General features: G+C 43.4%; 2 protein-coding genes across 4 annotated transcripts in view; one reads left to right on the top strand and one right to left on the bottom strand.

Annotated features, from left to right (window-relative positions):
* Positions 1-5,355: 5,355 nt before the first annotated feature.
* LRRIQ4 (leucine rich repeats and IQ motif containing 4) lies at positions 5,356-18,140 on the top strand. The gene is made up of 5 exons (XM_034663209.1): positions 5,356-6,403; positions 10,739-10,912; positions 12,125-12,263; positions 13,169-13,365; positions 17,922-18,140. The coding sequence occupies exons 1-5, from the start codon at positions 5,384-5,386 to the stop codon at positions 18,072-18,074; spliced, it is 1,683 nt and encodes a 560-aa protein (XP_034519100.1). The 5' UTR covers positions 5,356-5,383; the 3' UTR covers positions 18,075-18,140.
* The window catches only part of LRRC31 (leucine rich repeat containing 31), a 39,862-nt gene continuing 36,403 nt past the window's right edge, over positions 15,823-19,281 (bottom strand). For 2 of the 3 annotated variants that reach the window (XM_034663191.1, XM_034663200.1), the window contains one exon: positions 15,823-17,016. In XM_034663191.1, coding sequence (XP_034519082.1) covers positions 16,913-17,016 — 104 coding nt within the window. In that variant the 3' untranslated portion in view covers positions 15,823-16,912. The remainder of the gene's footprint in view (positions 17,017-19,281) is intronic. The other variant, XM_034663196.1, reaches the window with a different exon arrangement.

Genomic DNA, 19,281 nt, shown 5'->3' with positions numbered 1-19,281 from the left:
CCTGCTTCTTCCTCTCCCACTCCCGCTGCCTGTGTTCCCTCTGTCACTGGCTGTCTCTCTCTGTTAAATGAATAAAATCTTAAAAAAAAAAAAAGGGAGCAAGAAGTGCCAATCAGATTTTTGTTCGAGAGTAACAAACAGGGTTAGAACAGAATAAACAGAAAAGAGCTGCTTTTAACCAAACAACACTTAAAGCACTGTTCTCCCTATCCACCTTAGCAAAAAACAAAACAAACAAAAAACAACAGTATTTGCAAAGAACCACAGCCTGCATGTCAAAATGCATATCAAGTAGGATGGTTAAAAAAAAAAAAAAGCCAAAAACCAAACTGACCACATGTACAACTCATTTCCATCAGTATATTTTTCATTAATCCAATGATTTCCAGACAGAGGAGGGATGTAATTTCAAAAACACTCCCCTTGAGAATCCCTGACTGGGGACAGGGGCAGTTAGGGAGGTGGGGGAGACAGATGTCGTTGAGCTGGCTTCAAGGAAATTTAAGTGGATTCACTGGGTGCTTATGCGTCAAGAACCCAGAATGGAGGTCTAACTTGAATTAGAATCTCAGCTTTCTAGACGTCAGAACCAAAGAGAATACATGAGGATATGTAGTCCCCATTCTTCAATAAAAGGCAGCATTTACATTTCTCTGGCACCTTACAGTAGGAAGTTTTAATAGGTGTATCTTTATATAAGTAACTTACTAGACAGGTCTTTGACTATAGTTTTATAGAAAATCCAGAAATATTTTTCAAATGTTTCTTTTATTGTACCTATTTAAAAAGCCAACAGCATGAGGTTTAATTATGATCGCATTACGATCCTCTTGTCTTGAGAAAACACAAAATAGGACCTAGGTAAGTTGTTTCCTGCTAACATGGAGAGCGAACTCATAGGATCTGGGAAAATTAATATTTAACCCACCCATTACCTATTCTTCCCCAACCACCAGAGGGCTCAACTGGGCTGCTAGGAAGTGTCAGAACAGAGCAAATTCCTGGTTGAATTTTCTGACGAGCATCCTAAGTGTTGAATTCTGGCGTTGCTCATGCATGTGTGTTTAGGTTCTAAATCCGCAGCTGGGATAATTAGTGTTATCAAAGAACTGATTTCCCATGGAAAAAAGTGAGTGGTCTGAAAAGTTTACATTTTTATTATCTGACGAGGCAAGAAAGTAACAGTGATTAGTAATGGAATAGCACCTCAAACCTTCTTATTCATCGTGCAAGACAAAAATTTGAAAAACCACATTCTAAGAGAAAAAAAGAGGTTTTGCCTAGGAATTAATAGATCTATAGTTTGGTGGTCCATGTAGAGGAATGAAAGGTAGAAATGTTTTTGACAATGAGTGAGATGCCCGTACGAGTCTGTTTAAGGAAAACATGTCCTGAGAAGCTATTTCAGATCAATTTGGTGACAACGGGGAGGGGGGACACCATGCCACACAGCTAACAATTCTGGGAAAAGAATGTTGCTCTAAGGCCTCTTTAATCTTCAGCTGGCTGATCTGAGGTTTTCAAAAGGCCAGACTCACTGGACCCGTCCTTGGAAGCCTCTTCACTCTACAAAATTTTTCAGAGCTCATTATCAGATTATCAGACTATTTTCCTTCTATTTCTTTTAACATACCAAACATCTCTTATCCCAGTACTTATTAGAAAGTTTCTACTTACAAAACACCTGACACCAACTGTACGTGGAGTTCCCAACCAAGCCAGTCTCCAGGTCTCTGCAGACACCAAGCAAGTGTCCTAAAATTTAATTCCAACGCTACACCCAGAGGTAGTGCAGGTCCTATAGTCTGAGGGCTCGGTGCTACAAGACTGCTTCCCGCCTCAGATGCCAGTGACAAGACCCAGGCTGTCACCGGTACCAGTGGACTACAGATCAGGGGTGCCGACAGCTCGCTCCTGAAGTTAAATAGTTTGCTTTAATGACATACAGAACTCAGAGAAACACTTGACTTACCGTTACCCCTGTATTCTAAAAACTGCAATTCAGGAACAGCCAAATGGAAGAGATGCACTCGGGGAAGAGAAGGTATGAGAGGGCACAGAGCTTCCTCGCCTTCCCCAGGCACATTACCCTTCCAGCACCTTGACGTGCTCACCAACCCCAAAGCTCTCGAGACCTCGTTGTTTAGGGTTTTTATAGAGGTTCCATTCCCCGGGCACAATTGATTAAATCACTGGCCACAGATGATCAACTCAACCTCCAGCCCCTCTCCCAGCTGGGGCTGAAAGTTCCACCCCTCTAATCACCAGGTTGTTTCCTCTGGCAACCAGGCTATCCGGGGGTCTAAGAAGAGTGACCTCATTCATAGGGACTCAGGTGTGGTTGAATGGGGTCTATTATGAATAACAAAAGACGATCCTCTCCAACCCCTCGGAAAAATACTAAAGGTTTTAGAAGCTCTTGTATCAGGAGCTTGGGAACAAAGACCAAATATATATTTATTATTATATCACAACATCACACCCAGAATCTTGCCTTTATTATTGGCTGAGCTGTTTAGATTCTCCCTTGCCCCTGCCAAAAATCTAAAGTTGCTTGATTATAAAAACTTTCCACTCAAGTCTGAATTTTATATGGGTCTTCATGTCACTATTACTTGAGAGAAGTCTTAAAAATTTTTCCTGGGATTTTAGTGTCCCAGAAATGTTTATCAAAGCAAAGGGTATTACCATTACCATCACATGGTTCTCCATCCTAGGTATATTGAGGCTTTTGGCTTATCTGTGTTAGAGGGAGAAGATCTCCCAGGTGAAGCTTTAAGTAAAATCTTGAAACGATTTTAACTAGAAATGGTTATTTATGCTATCAGAGAGAGCCATGCTAACCTCAGGACCCTAGTCTTGTCTATGCAGTTGGTGCGTAAACAGACTTGGAAACAAAAGTGTCAACACTTGATATAAATTTAAGAAGGTTGGCCATTTTCTTAAATGGTTTTCTCAGGCATTAAAATGACACAAAAAGGGGCTAATCATTAAACGATTCAAACACTGAGTCCTTGAAATGACACAAGAGTCACTACCCTTAGAAATTCCACAGTAATGCTGGGTTGTAACAAGTTCATCTGACCATGCAGCGGTAGCAATCCTTATGAAAAAAATAACCAATAAGGAATCCATCTTCTCTGTTCTTATTTACTGTGGCTGAATTACTGGCCAAGCTGTTGCAAATCTGACTTTACAACCTCCTTTTATTAAGCCTGTTAATGGATATACAGTATATATAGCTTTCAGAGGCCATCAAATTGGTTCCAGACACATGTGGGATATATGATTCTGGCAAGATAACATATGTACACACACATTCAGACATTCTAGGCAGGTCTCATAGTGGAACAAGACGAACGTTAGGAGAAATAAGTTCTTTTATGTGTCTGGAAGCCCAGACACCCTTGTGTTAACCCTAATCAGGCAGCTAGTCCGCAAGAATCTTCCCCAGATGACTCTGCTGGAAGGCCGCAAAAGAAAATCAAGCCTGAATGCTCACACCCAAGCCGGGACTTTGACAAAAAGCAGGCTTTTTGTAAACAAATGATGTTAATATCCTCAGCGGGGTTAAAACAAATTCTACGCTCCTGCCCCCACTTCCTATCAGGTTCTGAGAAAAGCCTTTTTGGTTAGTTTCTGTATCTGTAAAACAGAGATCGCAATGGAGCCTGCTTCTTAGGGCTCTAGTGAGGGTTACGTACGTTAATTTAAGTAAAGCTCCGAGCATAGAGTGTCCCGAGTGTTCTCTATTTTCATTTCCACCATGGCCTTAGTCTGTACACTACGAATTGTCTAGGAGTCTTCAGCATTGTCAGGAGTTTATATTCAGGACACGGGAAATTTTATCCTACAGGACTGAACATCATTAAATCAATCTAATGATCAAATGAGAAATCGTGGAGACAACTTATTCTAGATATAATTTAATCAATGATAAGTCTTTTCCTTTCTTTAAATAACAGAGAGCAACACTGTCCCAAAACTCTGCTGGAGGCTAGGCATATAGCCATGAGGGTCTAAGCCACATACTGTTGTGTGGTCAGGCAAAGTAATAGTAAGTGGGGGCTGGAAGCACATCCCCCCCATCCGGGGCCCAGGCTCGGTGTGGGAGCAGAGGCCCAGTACTCTAGCAGGAAAGCCCCCATCTAGAAGCCAAGTCAAAGACGCAACAATCAACCGGGCCAACACCACCTCATCGTCTTCTCTGCCTTCCTTTCTAGGCTGTGGGGGCTGTGCGCGTATGTTAACGACCCAGGTCTTAGTCTTCTGTGACACAATATTAACATCTTAGATTTATAAGATTTATGAATGCAGTAGTGCAAGTCTGCCAATTTTGTTATTATTCAAGATTGTCTTTTGCAATTTTCCATTCTTTGCATTTTCATATAAATTTTAGAATCATCTCGTTAACATCTACCAAGAAAGAAAGAAAAAAAGCCTATTGAGATTTTGATTGAGGTTGTACTGAACCAAAAAATCAGTTTGGGGAATATATTAACCTCTGAACACTGAGTGTTCTAATCCACGGACATGATTTATTCTCATTTAATTTCTTTCTAGGTTGCTGCTGTAGTTCATTTCAATTGGAGCGATTTCAGATATCCTGCTTAGGGATTTAAGGCCCGGCCCGCAGCCAGGCGTAGGGATCTAAGACCACAAGTTCTCTCTGCTCTTTCAGCTAGCCTGCAACTTTTCCTAGGCCACTGAGTTGCCCCGGTCTCTGGGGGAGACCCAGCTCTGCAGCTGAGGCCCTTCCATGCTACTCCCCCATGGCGCGCATACACGGCTTGACAAAGTTTGGCTGGTTTTTCCTTGTCTCAGAAGTTCCTTTCCCTGAGCATATGGCAGCTTCTCTGCCTGCCAGTTCCCAAAGTTGAAAATGCCACCAGGCATCAAAGTGCCCACTGGTCTCTACTTACTTAGCAAGGGATAGTCCATCTCTAGAACTTAATTCGTTTGGCCTTCTTTGCATCCACAGTTCTCTGGTGGCTTCAAGAAAAAAAAAAACATGCAATATTTTAAAATATTATTTTTTCCTAGTGCTCTGTTAGTGTTTATGGAAAGAGCAATCTTTTGCAATCTTCTCCATTCTACCTGGAAATAGAATCAGGATAGGGACTTTTTAAAAAAACTGAAATGAGACAATCTTTTTTCTTTTCATAGAAGTCAACCTATTAGGAGGAGCTTATATTTGAATTCATCTCCCAGCATGAAACACAAAAACCTACATCTCATGCCGTGTTAGAATGTCAAGCCCTAGATTCAGTCAACTAAACTTAATTCTTCTCTCTCTTAAGGATATGGAGTCTCATGGCAAGTAAAGGATTTTCTATTTTGCCAATATTTCAGATTTTGAATACTCCACCTTTCCGTCAACACAATGTCAAATGACATAAAATCAGTAGGCCCTGCATCGAATATTCATCCGAAAGGTGATCCACAACAGGCCTCCAGCAGAACATTTTTCATCGATGCTTCTAATCAGAGCTTGACCACCATTCCATCGCAGATCTTAGAATTAGAAGAACTCGAAGAAGCGCATCTGGAAAACAACCGGATTGAAGCAATCCCCCGGGGTATCCAGCGTTTGAAGAACGTCCGGATCCTCTACCTGAACGAGAACAAGCTGCGCGCGCTGTGCCCAGAGCTGGGCAGGCTGAGCAGCCTGGAGGGCCTGGACCTGAGCCACAACCCGCTCCTGCGCTCGTCCCTTCCGGTGCTCGGCGGCCTGCGGCGGCTGCGCGAGCTGCGCCTCTACCACACCGGCCTGGCCGAGATCCCCGTCGGCCTTTGCAAACTCCTGCACCATCTCGAGCTGCTCGGGCTGTCCGGCAACGACCTGAAATCTCTGCCCAAGGAAATCGAGAACCAGACCAAACTGAGGGAGATCTACCTGAAGCAAAACCAGTTTGAGGTTTTCCCTCCGGAGCTCTGTGTTCTCTACGACCTGGAGGTCATTGACCTGGATAAGAACAGACTAACTGCCGTCCCAGAAGAGATTGGGAACCTGACAAGGCTGCAGAAGTTCTACGTAGCTCACAACAGCCTGCCCGTTCTCCCCGAGTCGCTGGGCCGCTGCAGCCGACTGTCGGTGCTGGATCTGTCCTACAACCGCCTGCACTCGATCCCGCACACCCTGGCCGAGCTGACCGGGATGACGGAGATCGGGCTGAGCGGCAACCCCCTGGAGAAGGTGCCGAGGCTCATCTGCAGGTGGACCTCCGTGCATCTGCTGTACCTCTGCAACACCGGCCTGCGGGGGCTGCGGCGCTCCTTCCGGCGCCTGGGCAACTTGCGCTTCCTGGATCTCAGCCAGAACCATCTGGAGCGCTGTCCGTCGGAGGTCAGCGCGCTGAAGCACCTGGAGATCCTGGCGCTGGATGATAATAAAATATGGCAGGTACTGATTCCCTTCCTGGCTGTCACTGGGCTTCCTCAAGGGCTTTTCCTGCCCTGAGCTGGGGTTGACGTGCTCGTTTTGATGTGGGTGCTGTTATCCTCAGTGATACAAGGGAAAACGAGGCGCAGGGACCTTAACTAACTTGCCAAGGCCACACCCCTGTACGCAGGTCCATTTGCAGAACGTTCCCTCCCAGAGCGGCTGGGCCCCGGAGTCTCTATTCTGACCCAAGACCAGCTCCTAATGGGAGTTCCTCACACGGCAGGTGTTTTTCTGACACCTACAACCTCAGGCCTTAATGTTGCACTCAGGGGGAACTGCAAAAACAGTCCCTAAAGAAACTCTTCTCCCATGTGTGCAGGGTGGCGTGTTCAAAAATGTTCACCATAGCACCATTGACAGCAAGTATGGGAGACAGTCCAAATGTCAGCAGAGCAACGAGCAAACAGATGGCTATATTCATAAAATTAAAAACTATACAGTAATTTAAGTGAACTGGAGCACTACGTGCCAGGGCAGCGAGACCTCAAAATTACGTTTACTAAAAAGGAAAGCACATACTTTGTGGATATTAATATATATGTAATAAAAGTATAAAAAATATGAACTAGAAAAAAAACTCGCCAAATTCTTAACAGTGGCTGCCTCTGGGAAGAGGAGGGAAGTCAAGGAAATGAGGAGGGGATCACAGAGGGAACGCCTGGGTGGCTCAGTCATTAAGCGTCTGCCTTCAGCTCAGGTCATGATCCCAGGGCCCTGGGATTGAGCCCCCATCAAGCTCCCCGCTCAGTGGGAAGCCTGCTTCTCCCTCTCCCACTCCCCCTGCTTGTGTTCCCTCTCTCGCTGCCTCTCTCTCTGTCAAATAAATAAAATCTTTAAAAAGGGGGGGGGGATCACAGGGGAGCTCGGTTTTGATTGCAGCATTTCATTTTATTTATTTGAAAATTATTTTTATCTAAGTATAGGTGACACACCTTTCATTTTGTTTATTAACAAAAGGTTTGGATGGTGCCTGCACGTGTGTTGTTTTTCTTTTTTTATTTTTAGTATTTGAAAATTAAAAAGAACAGTTAGTTCTGTTACAACTTCAGAGGGAAAATCAGGAGATTTGGAAATCCACGACTAATCAAATAAGAGTCTGCTTTTCTGGCCATGGACATGGATCTCCTGTGCTCACCATACTTTATACTAGTCCTAGGCACTAAAGTTTGTTGGGGGTGTTTTTATTTTTGTTTAATCTTTTACTCGATTTTTAATGTAGAACTCTGTGGGGGGCGCTGTTGTTGTTTTTCCTAGTTGCTTGTAGTTTTAAAACTGCCTTTCAGGAAGTAACCATTCTGATGGTAATTTAGGATTTAGGAAGAGAATCTAGGGCTTAATCTCTACTTAGGTAGCAACCCATGGGGGGGGGCAGTTAGAGGTTTATCAGAGGCCCTCTGCCCATCCCCCCAGCTCTTCCACCACTGAGGTAAGAAATTCCTTTCCCAGTGGACAAAGTCTGTCCAATTCTACACTGGGAATGAAAGGCTCAAAATCTAAAGTGCCCCTGGGAAGAATAACACATTCACTTCATTCTTGTGGAGTCCTGAATGATCCCTAATCCTTTCCTGTGAGACATTTTCAGAGATCAGAATAGAGGACAGAATCACACACGGAGGGCATCTTAACAAAGGTAAGCCTCATCCAATGCCAGCTTTGGCCGCAAGTCAAGCTGTGCTGAACTGCGGACGTGTTCAATATTATTATATGGAATGTGAAAATCTCTAAGTGCCATTGCTTGTTATTCTTCAGTTCTTATGATGGTATTTCTGTGGGTTTTTTTTTGTCTCCTTCTCTCATTTCCTATTATGCTAATCCCTCCAGTGACCTCCCAGTGCATTTCTCTGTATTAGGACACCTGGCTTTGAAGCCAGCTCCTTACCTCTCCTATCCCGAACACTTACCCGATGGGTTTCTGGCTCTTAGAGCCTGGCCAGTAGCTTTTTCTGTCCAGGTGGATGCCAAAGTAGCTGACTTCCAGTGTGTATCTAGATGGATTTTATTTGTATGGTCATTTCTGTAAAGGGACGGCTCAGCCTCAAAATGACTGCAGCTCAGTTCGAGCACCCAGAGTGATTGATTGTCCTCATTTGACGCTCTGCAGCTTTTCTGTACATCCAGGTTTATTCCCGCTACACTTTAATGTGACTGTGATGGCATTCATTATTGAATCTTGAATATCCTGCAAAAAAATCTTTAAACATTCAATGTGCTTTGAAAAAGAAAAGCTAAACCTGTGAGCTAACTGAACAGCAGCAAGAGGGACATTGCAGGTTGTAATGAAGCAGTTAGCTTGAAAAACCTTTTCCTATTATTTGGATTACACAGATGCAGATGCTTTGTATTAAAGGGATCCAAGTGCCTGATGAAGAATTTTGAAATAGCCAAGAAGGAAAGCTTAAACATGAGTTTCTCTGGAGATTGACTTCCTCTGATTAAAAAATAAATAAAACTATAAACATTTTATGGCATTTTTAGGAAAATGAGCCCTCACCCTACACAATAAAGAGAAAAGATTGAAGGTGGGGGTGCCTGGGTGGCTCAGTCGTTAAGCGTCTGCCTTCAGCTCAGCGGGTGATCCCAGAGTCCTGGGATCGAGCCCCACATCAGGCTCCTCCGCTGGAAGCCTGCTTCTTCCTGTCCCACTCCCCCTGCTTGTGTGCCCTCTCTCGCTGGCTGTCTCTCTGTCAAATAAATAAAATAAGAAAGAAAGAAAGAAAGAAAGAAAGAAAGAAAGAAAGAAAGAAAGAAAGAAAGAAAGAAAGAAAAGAAAAGAAAAGAAAAGAAAAGAAAGAGAAAGAAAAGAAAGAAAGGGAAGGAGAGAAAGAGAGAAAGAAAGAGAGAAAGAAAGAAAAAGAAAGAAAGAAAGAAAGAAAGAAAGAAAGAAAGAAAGAAAGAAAAAGAAAGGAAGAAAGAAAGATAGATTGATTGCAGGCATGTGAGACCTACTGTTATGTTATCCCTGTAGGGGGTTACTTTTGACCTACTCCCCAATTATTTATCTATTCCCCCATCTATGGAGAGATCAGCCTGAGCTGAACCGTAACCATTCTCATGAAGAAGAGAGGAATGGGTGGAGGAGAAGCCCGGGCTTAAGACAGGCAACTGTGGGGAATGCTTTCCCCGTTAGGAGTAAAGTCAGACAAAGGAAGGTGGTTCAAAGTGAGTTATGAAGCCGTTGAGATATATAGCTGGGCTTTTTTTTACCCCTACAAGAAACTAGGTGTCTCTGTAATGTAATCAATAGGGAGACTGTCACACATTTTAAGAATGAGATTTTTCCGTGTGGTTCCAGAGGGCCAGAAAGAGACCAATAGGTGAACATAATAGTGACACAAATTTTGGCTTGACAGAAGAAGGAAATCCGATGATTAGAGGTCTCCATCCAAGTAATGAGTTTTCATTCCAGGAGATGGTATTTAAATGTGTGCTGGATGGCTAGCTGTGGAATATATTCAACCACCCTGTTCAAGGATTAGAATAGATGACCTTTCTATGGCCTTCCATGCCTGGACAGTCTGGGAGTCTGGGAAATGGCTACCCAATACCCCAAAGGGCACATAAGCCTTGGTGTTCATTGGCGGAAGAATGACAGGATAAAACCACGATAGTCTTCATTGTTTGCTTCCAACTGAGATTTCTTTTTTTTTTTTTAACATTTTTAAAAATTTATTTGAGAGAGAGAGGGAGGGAGGAAGAGAGGGAGGAGGAGCAGAGGGAGAGGGAGAAGCAGACTCCCCACTGAGTTGGGAGCCTGATGTGGGACTGACCCCAGGACCCTGGGATCATGACCTGAGCCAAAGGCAGATGCTTAACCAACTGAGCCACCCAGGTGCCCCCAACTGAGATATCAGTTGAAGTTTCTAAATTGCTGACTGAAAGCCTTTCAGGGTGAGGGGTCACGTTCCTAAATTGATCAGTTCCAATAACTGAACTTATTAATATTATAGTTGCAAAATCACACTGAAAACTTGAATACTTTTTCAGTAGTGTCAGGCATTTGCTACACGACAGTTCAACAACTTGCCATAAAGTAGGTAAAAAATTGCTTCAATTGAAAGCAGTGCCTGAAAGTGAAGCTCAGAGTGGCTCCGGGAAAGAGCGGGGCTCCAGACTTAGGTCTACAAATATAAATGCTCGGTATGCAAACGTGCGTGCCAGCTTTTCATCAGCAGGAATTGCTAAATTGCTCTACCTTATGTTTATCAATTGGCCTCAAAACTAAAAAACCCCATTTATTATCTTACTGTTTAAAATAACCTTGACCCAAAACTTATCTTTTTGGAATACTTCCAGTTACCATCAGACTTTGGCTCACTTTCAAAGCTGAAGATGCTTGGATTGACAGGAAATCAGTTCCTTTCGTTTCCAGAAGAAATCCTTCCTTTAGAGTCTTTAGAGAAATTATACATTGGGCAAGACCAGGGAGCCAAGTTCACCTCTCTGCCAGAACACATTAGTAAACTACAGGTAAGCTTCCCCAGATGAGTGGACAAAGAAGTACGTGCCCACTGATTGCTTAAGTCTGCTGACACTGAGGAAACACGGTGGTGTCCCGTGGGCTGCCTGTGCAATCATCCACGCTAGATTTCCAGCCCCGAACAAGCAGTCATTCTAGCACTGTTTTCCAGAACCCCTGGATCCATCCTCAAAGAATATAGCCAAGAGGCTGTGACACGCCACACTCCTTTCCAGAGTGCGGTTTGGCATGTTTTATTTGCAGAAATTGAGCCACACCGCTTTCCATTCGATTTCTACCTTTTTGTAAGAGGCCCCTGAAAATTGTACTATTTTGCAGTTGAAGTTATCATACCGGTGACATGGCTGGGAGCCTGCATTTTGGATGGGTCAAGGTGACCTCCCTCTCTGCAGGATGGCAGGCAAATCAGGGTATATTTAACATTGTCCCCAGTTCCTGTGGAGATGGGTCCACACCCCTGGGCTAAATCCCAACAAAGCAACAAGATAGCTTCATTCAAAGCAGCCATGCCCCTGTGTCTTAATGTATGCGCATGAGATTTTTGCCATGTTTGTGGTACTGCAGTCTTACTAGCGATTGAGTAGATGTGGGCCATGACGCGACCCCCAGTCGCGGAACTGAGCGACAGTGTGTATAGCACGGTACTTCTCACCTGTGACACAGAGGTCCTGTTCCTGACTCTCCATTGCTTTGCCCTGTGTTCAGAATTCTTCCCGTCATCTGGCTCCTTGACAGGTCATGCAACACTCTCTGAAACCTTTGCGTGAGATGCAAACATGACAGTGGATTTGAAAATAGCTAACTCGTTATCTGCACATTTTGGCCACTTCAAGCCCGGACGATGTCAGATCGATACTTGACGCAGTTTCAGTTCTATAGCAACTGCTGCAGATAACCAGTTGTTGAAAGGGAGCAAATGACTTATATAGTTAAATTATCACAATTATTTTTCCGTAAAGTTCACGTGAACAGATGCTAGATTTCATGTTTTCTTTTCCTTCATAGATGCGAACCATGTCTAATGGTTTTACCCAAAAATAATTTTGTGTTTTGATGATGGTTCTTTAAATAAGTATGTTTTCCCTTGATCCCAATCCACAGCATCCCCCACTGAAAGAGTATGGGAACTCACCAGTGGTGCTGCTTATTTTAATTCTTTTATCAATGTAAGGATCATTATGGTCTGCGCTGCTGTTTTTCAGAGTCTTAAAGAGCTGTACATAGAGAACAATCATCTGGAGTACCTGCCCACATCCTTGGGATCAATGCCTAACCTGGAAATTCTGGACTGTCGCCACAACCGGCTTAAGCAACTTCCAGATTCCATTTGCCAAGCACAAGGTGAGGGATCTTAGTAGATCCTCAGCCTAGTGGAGTGTGAGGCCAGCACTTTCCATCTCCTCCATTCACTAAAGACCAATCTCCATGTTTAGAGAGCTCAGCCCTACCCCATTACCTCCTCGCAAGTCTCACTAGTGAGACAGGGAAGGCCAGGTGCCTGAATAGTACAGCTAAGAACCTCACACAGGCAGTTAGATTGTTTGTTGGGAATTGAATAGAGAAGTAAATAGCAACTGCTGAGAGAATTAGCATTCGTCCATATATATAGTCATTATACCACCAACCGTACTTTACTGCCAGAATTTGGAGTTGGGGGTCCCGCAGCAAATTCACATTAGGTCACTGAAGTCACTTGAATAAAAGGAAAAGTGTTGACCCAGAGTGATGAAATCAGCAAGGGAGGACTTTTGGAGCTGCAAGATTGGCATGAAGAATCATATATGATCCATATTTAAACACCCAAACATTTTACACTAGGCTAAATCATTCTTTATTTGTACATGTGTCAGTTTATCCATCCATGTGACAGCCTTGTGCTGAGCTTTTAGTGGGACCAAATAAAACAATGTTTTTTGCTATAGATTAGAGCCGAGGGTCGCATGCAGTACTCCTTAGTCATGCTCCCGACCATACATTCTCATCCTGTCCTTGGTCCCTGGAGGACTGAAACATTGTCAGATTGTTTTCGTGTGTACTATTTTTCTGTCTCTAATACTTATACACACTGGCTCCAACAACTTTGAATTGTTATAAGGAAGAGAACTTGGTTTGCCTCCTTAAATCTGTGTCTTTTGTTACACAACACAGCAGGAGACACACGTTTCACAGTAACTGGACTAAAGAATGCACATGTTAACTTTGCTGCTGCTTAAGATAAATCTATCATTAAAAACAAATTGTTTCAGCTTTGAAAGAATTACTGCTTGAGGACAACTTGATCACCTGTCTTCCAGAGAATTTGGATAGTCTGGTGAATCTCAAGGTTTTGACGCTGGTGGACAACCCCCTGGAGGACCCCCCAAGAGAAGTGTGTGCTGAAGGCATACAGGCTATATGGGCAAACTTTAAAAAAAAAAGAAACATGAAGATAATGGCAACAAAGGTAAAATCGGCAAAAATTCTGGGTAGCACGTTCACAATTGCTCTGGAGAAGGGCCGGTGGTAAACACAAACCTATTACAGACCATTCCGGGGCTGCCCTTTACACATCTCTACCTGGTCCTCATCGAGAGTAGACCCTCTTATTTCCTTTATATCCTCAGAAACAAGCAACAGGATCTTTGAACATCACCTTAGCATTTTTGCATTTTCATTCTTCAACTCTTTGTCAGATAAGAAGACAACAAACAGGCAAAAGAAAGCCAAACTTCCAATCCCAAAGCAGTCTGAAATTCTTGGAGTGGTCACTGGACTGAAAAGCTTATATTCACAAAGTCACTAAGGTGAGGCTAAAGAATTAGAAATGAAAGTATTTATGGAGCAGGGCAGTAGAGACCAGAGTTCTGCTCTGCCACTAACTAGGATCAAAGGGCAAAGAGCCTTTAAATGGGAGGGGGGGCAAAGAACCTTGTCATGGCCTCCTTGCCCACCTAGCTCATGGAGATGATAGGATGTCCCAGACAGACCAGGCCAGGCCAGTGTCCACTTCAGGCAGTATTCCATGCAGCTGGTCCCCGCCCCCATTTCCCACACCTGACGACCACTCTGGTCCTCCGGTAGCATCCCCACTTCCGCACCCGCTCCCCACACGTGTACCCTCCACTCAGCATCAGACCAGTGCCGTGAAAACACAGGTGGGAAGTTATCACTACTCTACTGAAATCTGTGATTCTCTTTTTCACCTGAAGCAAGAGTCAGTCTTGCTTTGCGAGACCCTCCTCTGGCAGGGGCCCTCCCCCATGTCAAACCTAACGCCCTCTCTTTTACGATAAATAGTATGTGATACCTTCTTTACTCTTCTGAAATTACTCAGGTAACATAACCTACCAAAACCCATAATTTTAACAAACGAAAAGAATGCCTGAGCTGCAACATAAAGGAGAAAGGAAAGTAGTTTATATTAAAATATTTATTTTAATATGTATATACTCAAGAATGGCTACACTGGAAGAATGAAAATAATACTTTTTGGATACTTCCTTAAAGTATTTTGAAAAACCATGTACCTTCTTGCACAGTTTGAAACATATTTAAATTCTTTTCCCACTAAGTTTAAATTATTGCAAAGGATTTACTTTTCAGTGAGTTTTAAATATTGACATCTTAAAATAGAGCTCTGAGATCAGTATTTTAAATGTACCCAGTGGAATCGAAATACTGTTATGAGATTTGCTGTGTCAGTCACATCAACTTACAAAATACTTGAGCAAACTCTTATTTTATAGGCAGAATTTTTTTTTTAGGATTTATTTGAAATTGAGAGCCTGCACCGTCTGAGTGGGGGAGGGGCAGAGGAAGAGGGAGAAAGTCTCTCTTAAGTGACTCCATGCTGAGCGCAGAGCCAGGCTCAGTCCCACAACCCATGAGATTGCCACCTGAGCCGAAATCACCAGTCGGACTTGAGCCACCCACACACCCCATAGACAGAAATTTTCTATCCTTTCTTTTTCTTCTTGAACATGTATTTCTATTTCACTTTCCCCTAAGAATTGAGCTTAATGTTTTATACATATAATTTTAAGTCATTTATAGATCACTTTTCATACTTTCAGGCAACACAAATATTTATACAAGTTAAGTTTTAAAATTAAATTTTTTTTCTGTGGCCATAGGGTTTTTAATGTCCTGGATTAAGTCATATTACAATTATTAGTGGTATAAAATTGACCAAAACACTATAAAATCCATTAAGATTTTTGGTATTTAATTTAATATTTTAATTTAATTATTTGCCCTAGAGGATTTGGGGAAAATACATACACAAATGAGAGACTTTCCCCCATAGTTTATACATCCCTGCATAAATGTTACTTATTGCTAGAATGAGACAAGGTTGACATTGGTTCTATATTTTTTTTTTACAGACGAAGCACTGAGAAACCTTGCTTACATAGATAAGTTGACAAGAATGGAGGAGGCCTCTGTGTGTGTGTGCCTATATTATTTTGTTTTAAATGGTAATGCTTCACACATCTCTGAACTTCTTCCAGATTTATATCCCCAAAAATCAGATGCCGGGCTCTTGGCTGGCAAATCAACTGGTCTTTCAATTTTCTTGAAAGCAAAGAGGTGGGAACCACTTGCCTTACCAAAGAACTGGTTACCTAGGCCCGAGGGCCAACATCATACTGCTAGTCTTTTAGTATTGAAATATAACGGACATACAATTTTATATTAGTTTCAGGTGTACCACATATGACTTGACAATTCTGTGCATCACACAGTGCTCACACCAAGTGTAGGCCCCATCTGTCACCATACGACATTATTACAATATTATTGACTGTTCCCTTATGCTGGACTTTTCATCTCCCTCACTTACTTACTTTATAACTGGAAGTTTGTACCTCTTCACCCCTTTACCTATTCCACTATCTCCCCGCCCACCTCCCCTCTGGCAACCAACAGCTCTCTGTATTTAAGAGCCTTTGTTATGTTGTTGTTTGTTCATATGTTTTGTTTTTTCGGTATTATTATGTATTGTCTGGTTTTTGTGGTGTCCCAGAGGTTTTGGGAGTCCAGGGCAACACACCCTAGTCAGATTCGGGGGGCTGAGAGGCGTGCCTGAGGGGCAGCCGTGAAGCAGAGGTGGGAGTGGAGAAGCAGCAGCTGGGCTCCTCGGCAGATCCGTTGTAGGAAGGGGTCCATGTGGAAGGTGAAGCTCTGGAAATGGGTTGCCTGCAAACTACCCAAGCGTGCACACCCTGGGAAAGTCTCTGTGCACGAGGGCTCGTGTCACACAGTTGAAGACTGCTCAACTTCAAGACACCAAAAAAGCCCCGCAAAAGTCTAGACTGCCTCTAGAGGGCGATACTGTTCCCCTGGAAAAGCACCACCTGACTCCTGTACGGCTGCTCTCAGTCCCCATCTCCTCAATACCATTTTCATGTCACCAATAGATCCTCCGTGTTTTCCCAAGGCCCAAGCCTGCTCCTCCCTCTGCCCAGAGATGCTCTCCCCGGATATGGACAAGACTCCGGCCCTCACTTAGTTCAGTCCCTGCTCAAATATCCTCATACCTGCCCTTGGTCCACCTTATCTAAAACAGCACCCCCAGCCACCTCATTCATTCATTTGCTCATTCCGTTCAGCAAATACTTACTGAGCTTCTGCTATGTGCCAGGCACTGCTGTAGCCACTGGAAATACATCAGTGAACAAAACAAATTTTTCTGTCCTCATATTGCTTAAAGGCTAGTGTGATAGAAATAAAAACAAGAAATATAAAACATAAAATTATATAGTCTGCTAGAAAGTGATAAGTGGCATTGGAATAAAGTTCAAGCTAAGGGGAACTGAGATAGCCAGAAGTAAGTTTGTGTGTGCATGTGTGTGTGTGTGTGTGTGTGTGTGTGTGTTGGGTGGGTTGGTGGGGTTCGATTTAAATGAGACGGTCAGGGTAGGCCTCATTAGAAAAATGACTGGCTTCGTCAGCTCAGGCTACCATAACGGTATCCCATACGCTGGGTGGCTCAAACAGCAGACATCTTCTCACAGCGCTAGAGGCGAGAAGTCCAGGATTAGGGCGCCGGCATGGTTGGTCTCCGGTGAGAGCTCTCCTTCTGCCTCGCACGTCGCTGTCTTCTTGCTGTGCCCTCACAAGACAGAGAGAAGACTAAGTTACCTGGTGTCTCTTATAAGGGCACTAATCCCATCATGAAGACCCTACCTTCATGACCACATCCAAGCGTAATTACCTGCCACCAGCCATCTCCAAAGACAATCACGTTGAGGGTTAGGGCTTTTAATATGAGTTGGGGATGAGGGGTGAGAGTTCAGTCCACAGCCATGACAATTGAGCGAGTACTTGAAGTACTGGAGGTTAAGCCGTCCGAATATTGGGAAGAGTGTTCTAGGCAGAAGCAGCAGCAAAAGCAAAGGCCGGGAGCTGGGGTTGTGCCTGGTGTGCCCGGCTGTGAGCAGGCCGCACAGCTGGAGCACGGGGAGCAAGGGGAAGGAGGAAAGAGGTCCGTGCGGGCAAGAGGAACAGAGCAGATCAGATAGGGCCTTGTAAGCCCATTGTAAGGACCTGAGCTTTTATTCCGAGAGAAGTGGGGAGGTACAGGGAGATTCAGAGCCTACCACCACCTGAAGAGGTGGGAAGGAATAGGATCTCGGGAGGAGTGGGGGCTGCTGTAGGTAGGAGCCCAGCAGTCCAGCGACGAGGGGGAGGGCAGGTGCAGGCCCTCCTGATTCCCCTTACTGTGCACTGTTGTCTCCACAGCATCTATCAAATCATACATTCCTGTGTTGGCTGGGACATTGGCATTTGACTGCTGTTCCCTAAAAGTCTACAACAGTGCCTGGGACATAAAAGCACTGATTTTTTTTTTTTTTTTTTTTTTTTACATTTGCCAGGATGGCTGGCCAAGAGAAAATATAGAGTTCTGGTGACATTCCATTCTTCACATCTTTAAGGCCACATACCAGAATGAAGAGATAACCATCCCCCATCCCGAGTGATACCAGCTGATGCTGTTTGGCTTTATCTTGTTTTCAGATTCAGGCATGGTGGCGTGGAACAATGGTCCGGAAAGGATTGGGGAGATTTGAAGAACTGCAAAATTTGCTAAAGAAAGGAAAGAATTCTCCAAAAGATAAGAAAGGAAAAAAAGATGTAAAAGGAAAAACTGCAAAGAAAAATAAGAAATAATTCTATGATGAATTGAGGTAATGAACCCCGTTGGATTAAGAAGGCAAAATATGTAGGAATTAGATGCCTACCACCCTAAAATTATTCATAGAATCATGATTATGTATAAAAATAAAGATTATCACTTTACTGAAATATTTATGGATTCAATGATATGATGCCTGGGAACTGTGGCAGAATACTATCAGGGAGAGATAAGTGTGGGGGATCCCAGTGAAACAGGAGTGGCCATAAGTTGATAATTGTAGCATGTGATAGGTAAATGGAGGTTCATTGTACAATCCTGTGTACTTTAAAACTTAAGTTTATTTAGGTAACCTCTATCCCCAACATGGTGCTTGAACTCATGACCCCGAGATCAAGACTCATATGCTCTTTGGACTAAGCCAGCCAGGCACCCCTAAAACTTTCAATTTTGAAATAGAGACTCGTAGGAAGTTCCAAAGAAATGGACGTGGAGGTCCATGCAGCCTTCTCCCTCCCTCAGTGTTGACATCTTGCATAACTCTAATACGACACCAAAAACAGAAAAGTCATATCGGTGCCATCAACCGAGCTTATTCCGATTCTATGGGTTGTAGGTGCACTTGTGTGCGTGCGTGTGTATGAGTGCGTGTGTAGTTCAGTGAGGTTTTGTCACATGTAAGCCACAAATCTCCCAGGTGCTATTCCTTTTCCTTACACCTGCGATCCACCCTATCTCTCGATCCCTAAACTTTTCTCCAGCTCTATAATTTTGTTATTTCAAGGATATCAGACAAATGGAATCACATAGTGTGTAACCTTTGGGGATTGGTTTTTTTTTTTACTCCACATAACTCAAAGTCTATCCACACTGTTGCATGGATCAATTAGTTGTTAAGTAGTATCGCCTAGTACCATAGTTTGTTTAACCCTTCCCGCATTGAAGGATATCGGTCTGTTTCCGGTTTTTGGCTACTTGTTCATAGGCTTTGCATATGTTCATGGAAACACATGAGCATAGGTGCTCATGGAATTCATGGGAAGGCCCAGAGAATGAAGAATACCACGATTGCCTAAAACATCCCCATCTACACCACCCACAGCTCCTCATCTTGATGACTTCCTTTTGGAGTAATATTGATTTCAAGTTCAACATGTCTTTCAAGCAATAATTGCAGTATAAATTACTAATGAAGCAACAAGAAACCAAACATAATTTGCTTAGAGTGTATCAGAATAGAAA

The sequence above is a fragment of the Ailuropoda melanoleuca genome, chromosome 1 (assembly GCF_002007445.2).
Source record: "Ailuropoda melanoleuca isolate Jingjing chromosome 1, ASM200744v2, whole genome shotgun sequence".
NCBI lineage: Eukaryota > Metazoa > Chordata > Mammalia > Carnivora > Ursidae > Ailuropoda > Ailuropoda melanoleuca.
Note: the sequence above shows the minus strand (reverse complement) of the source record. Positions and strands in the feature narration are given on the sequence as shown.

Excerpts from the sequence above, each read along its gene's own strand:
- LRRIQ4 (XM_034663209.1), top strand. The coding sequence starts at position 5,384 with ATGTCAAATGACATAAAATCAGTAGGCCCTGCATCGAATATTCATCCG. Across the intron at positions 6,404-10,738 it reads ATGATAATAAAATATGGCAG|TTACCATCAGACTTTGGCTC; the intron begins GTACTGATTCCC and ends GAATACTTCCAG. Across the intron at positions 12,264-13,168 it reads TTCCATTTGCCAAGCACAAG|CTTTGAAAGAATTACTGCTT; the intron begins GTGAGGGATCTT and ends AAATTGTTTCAG.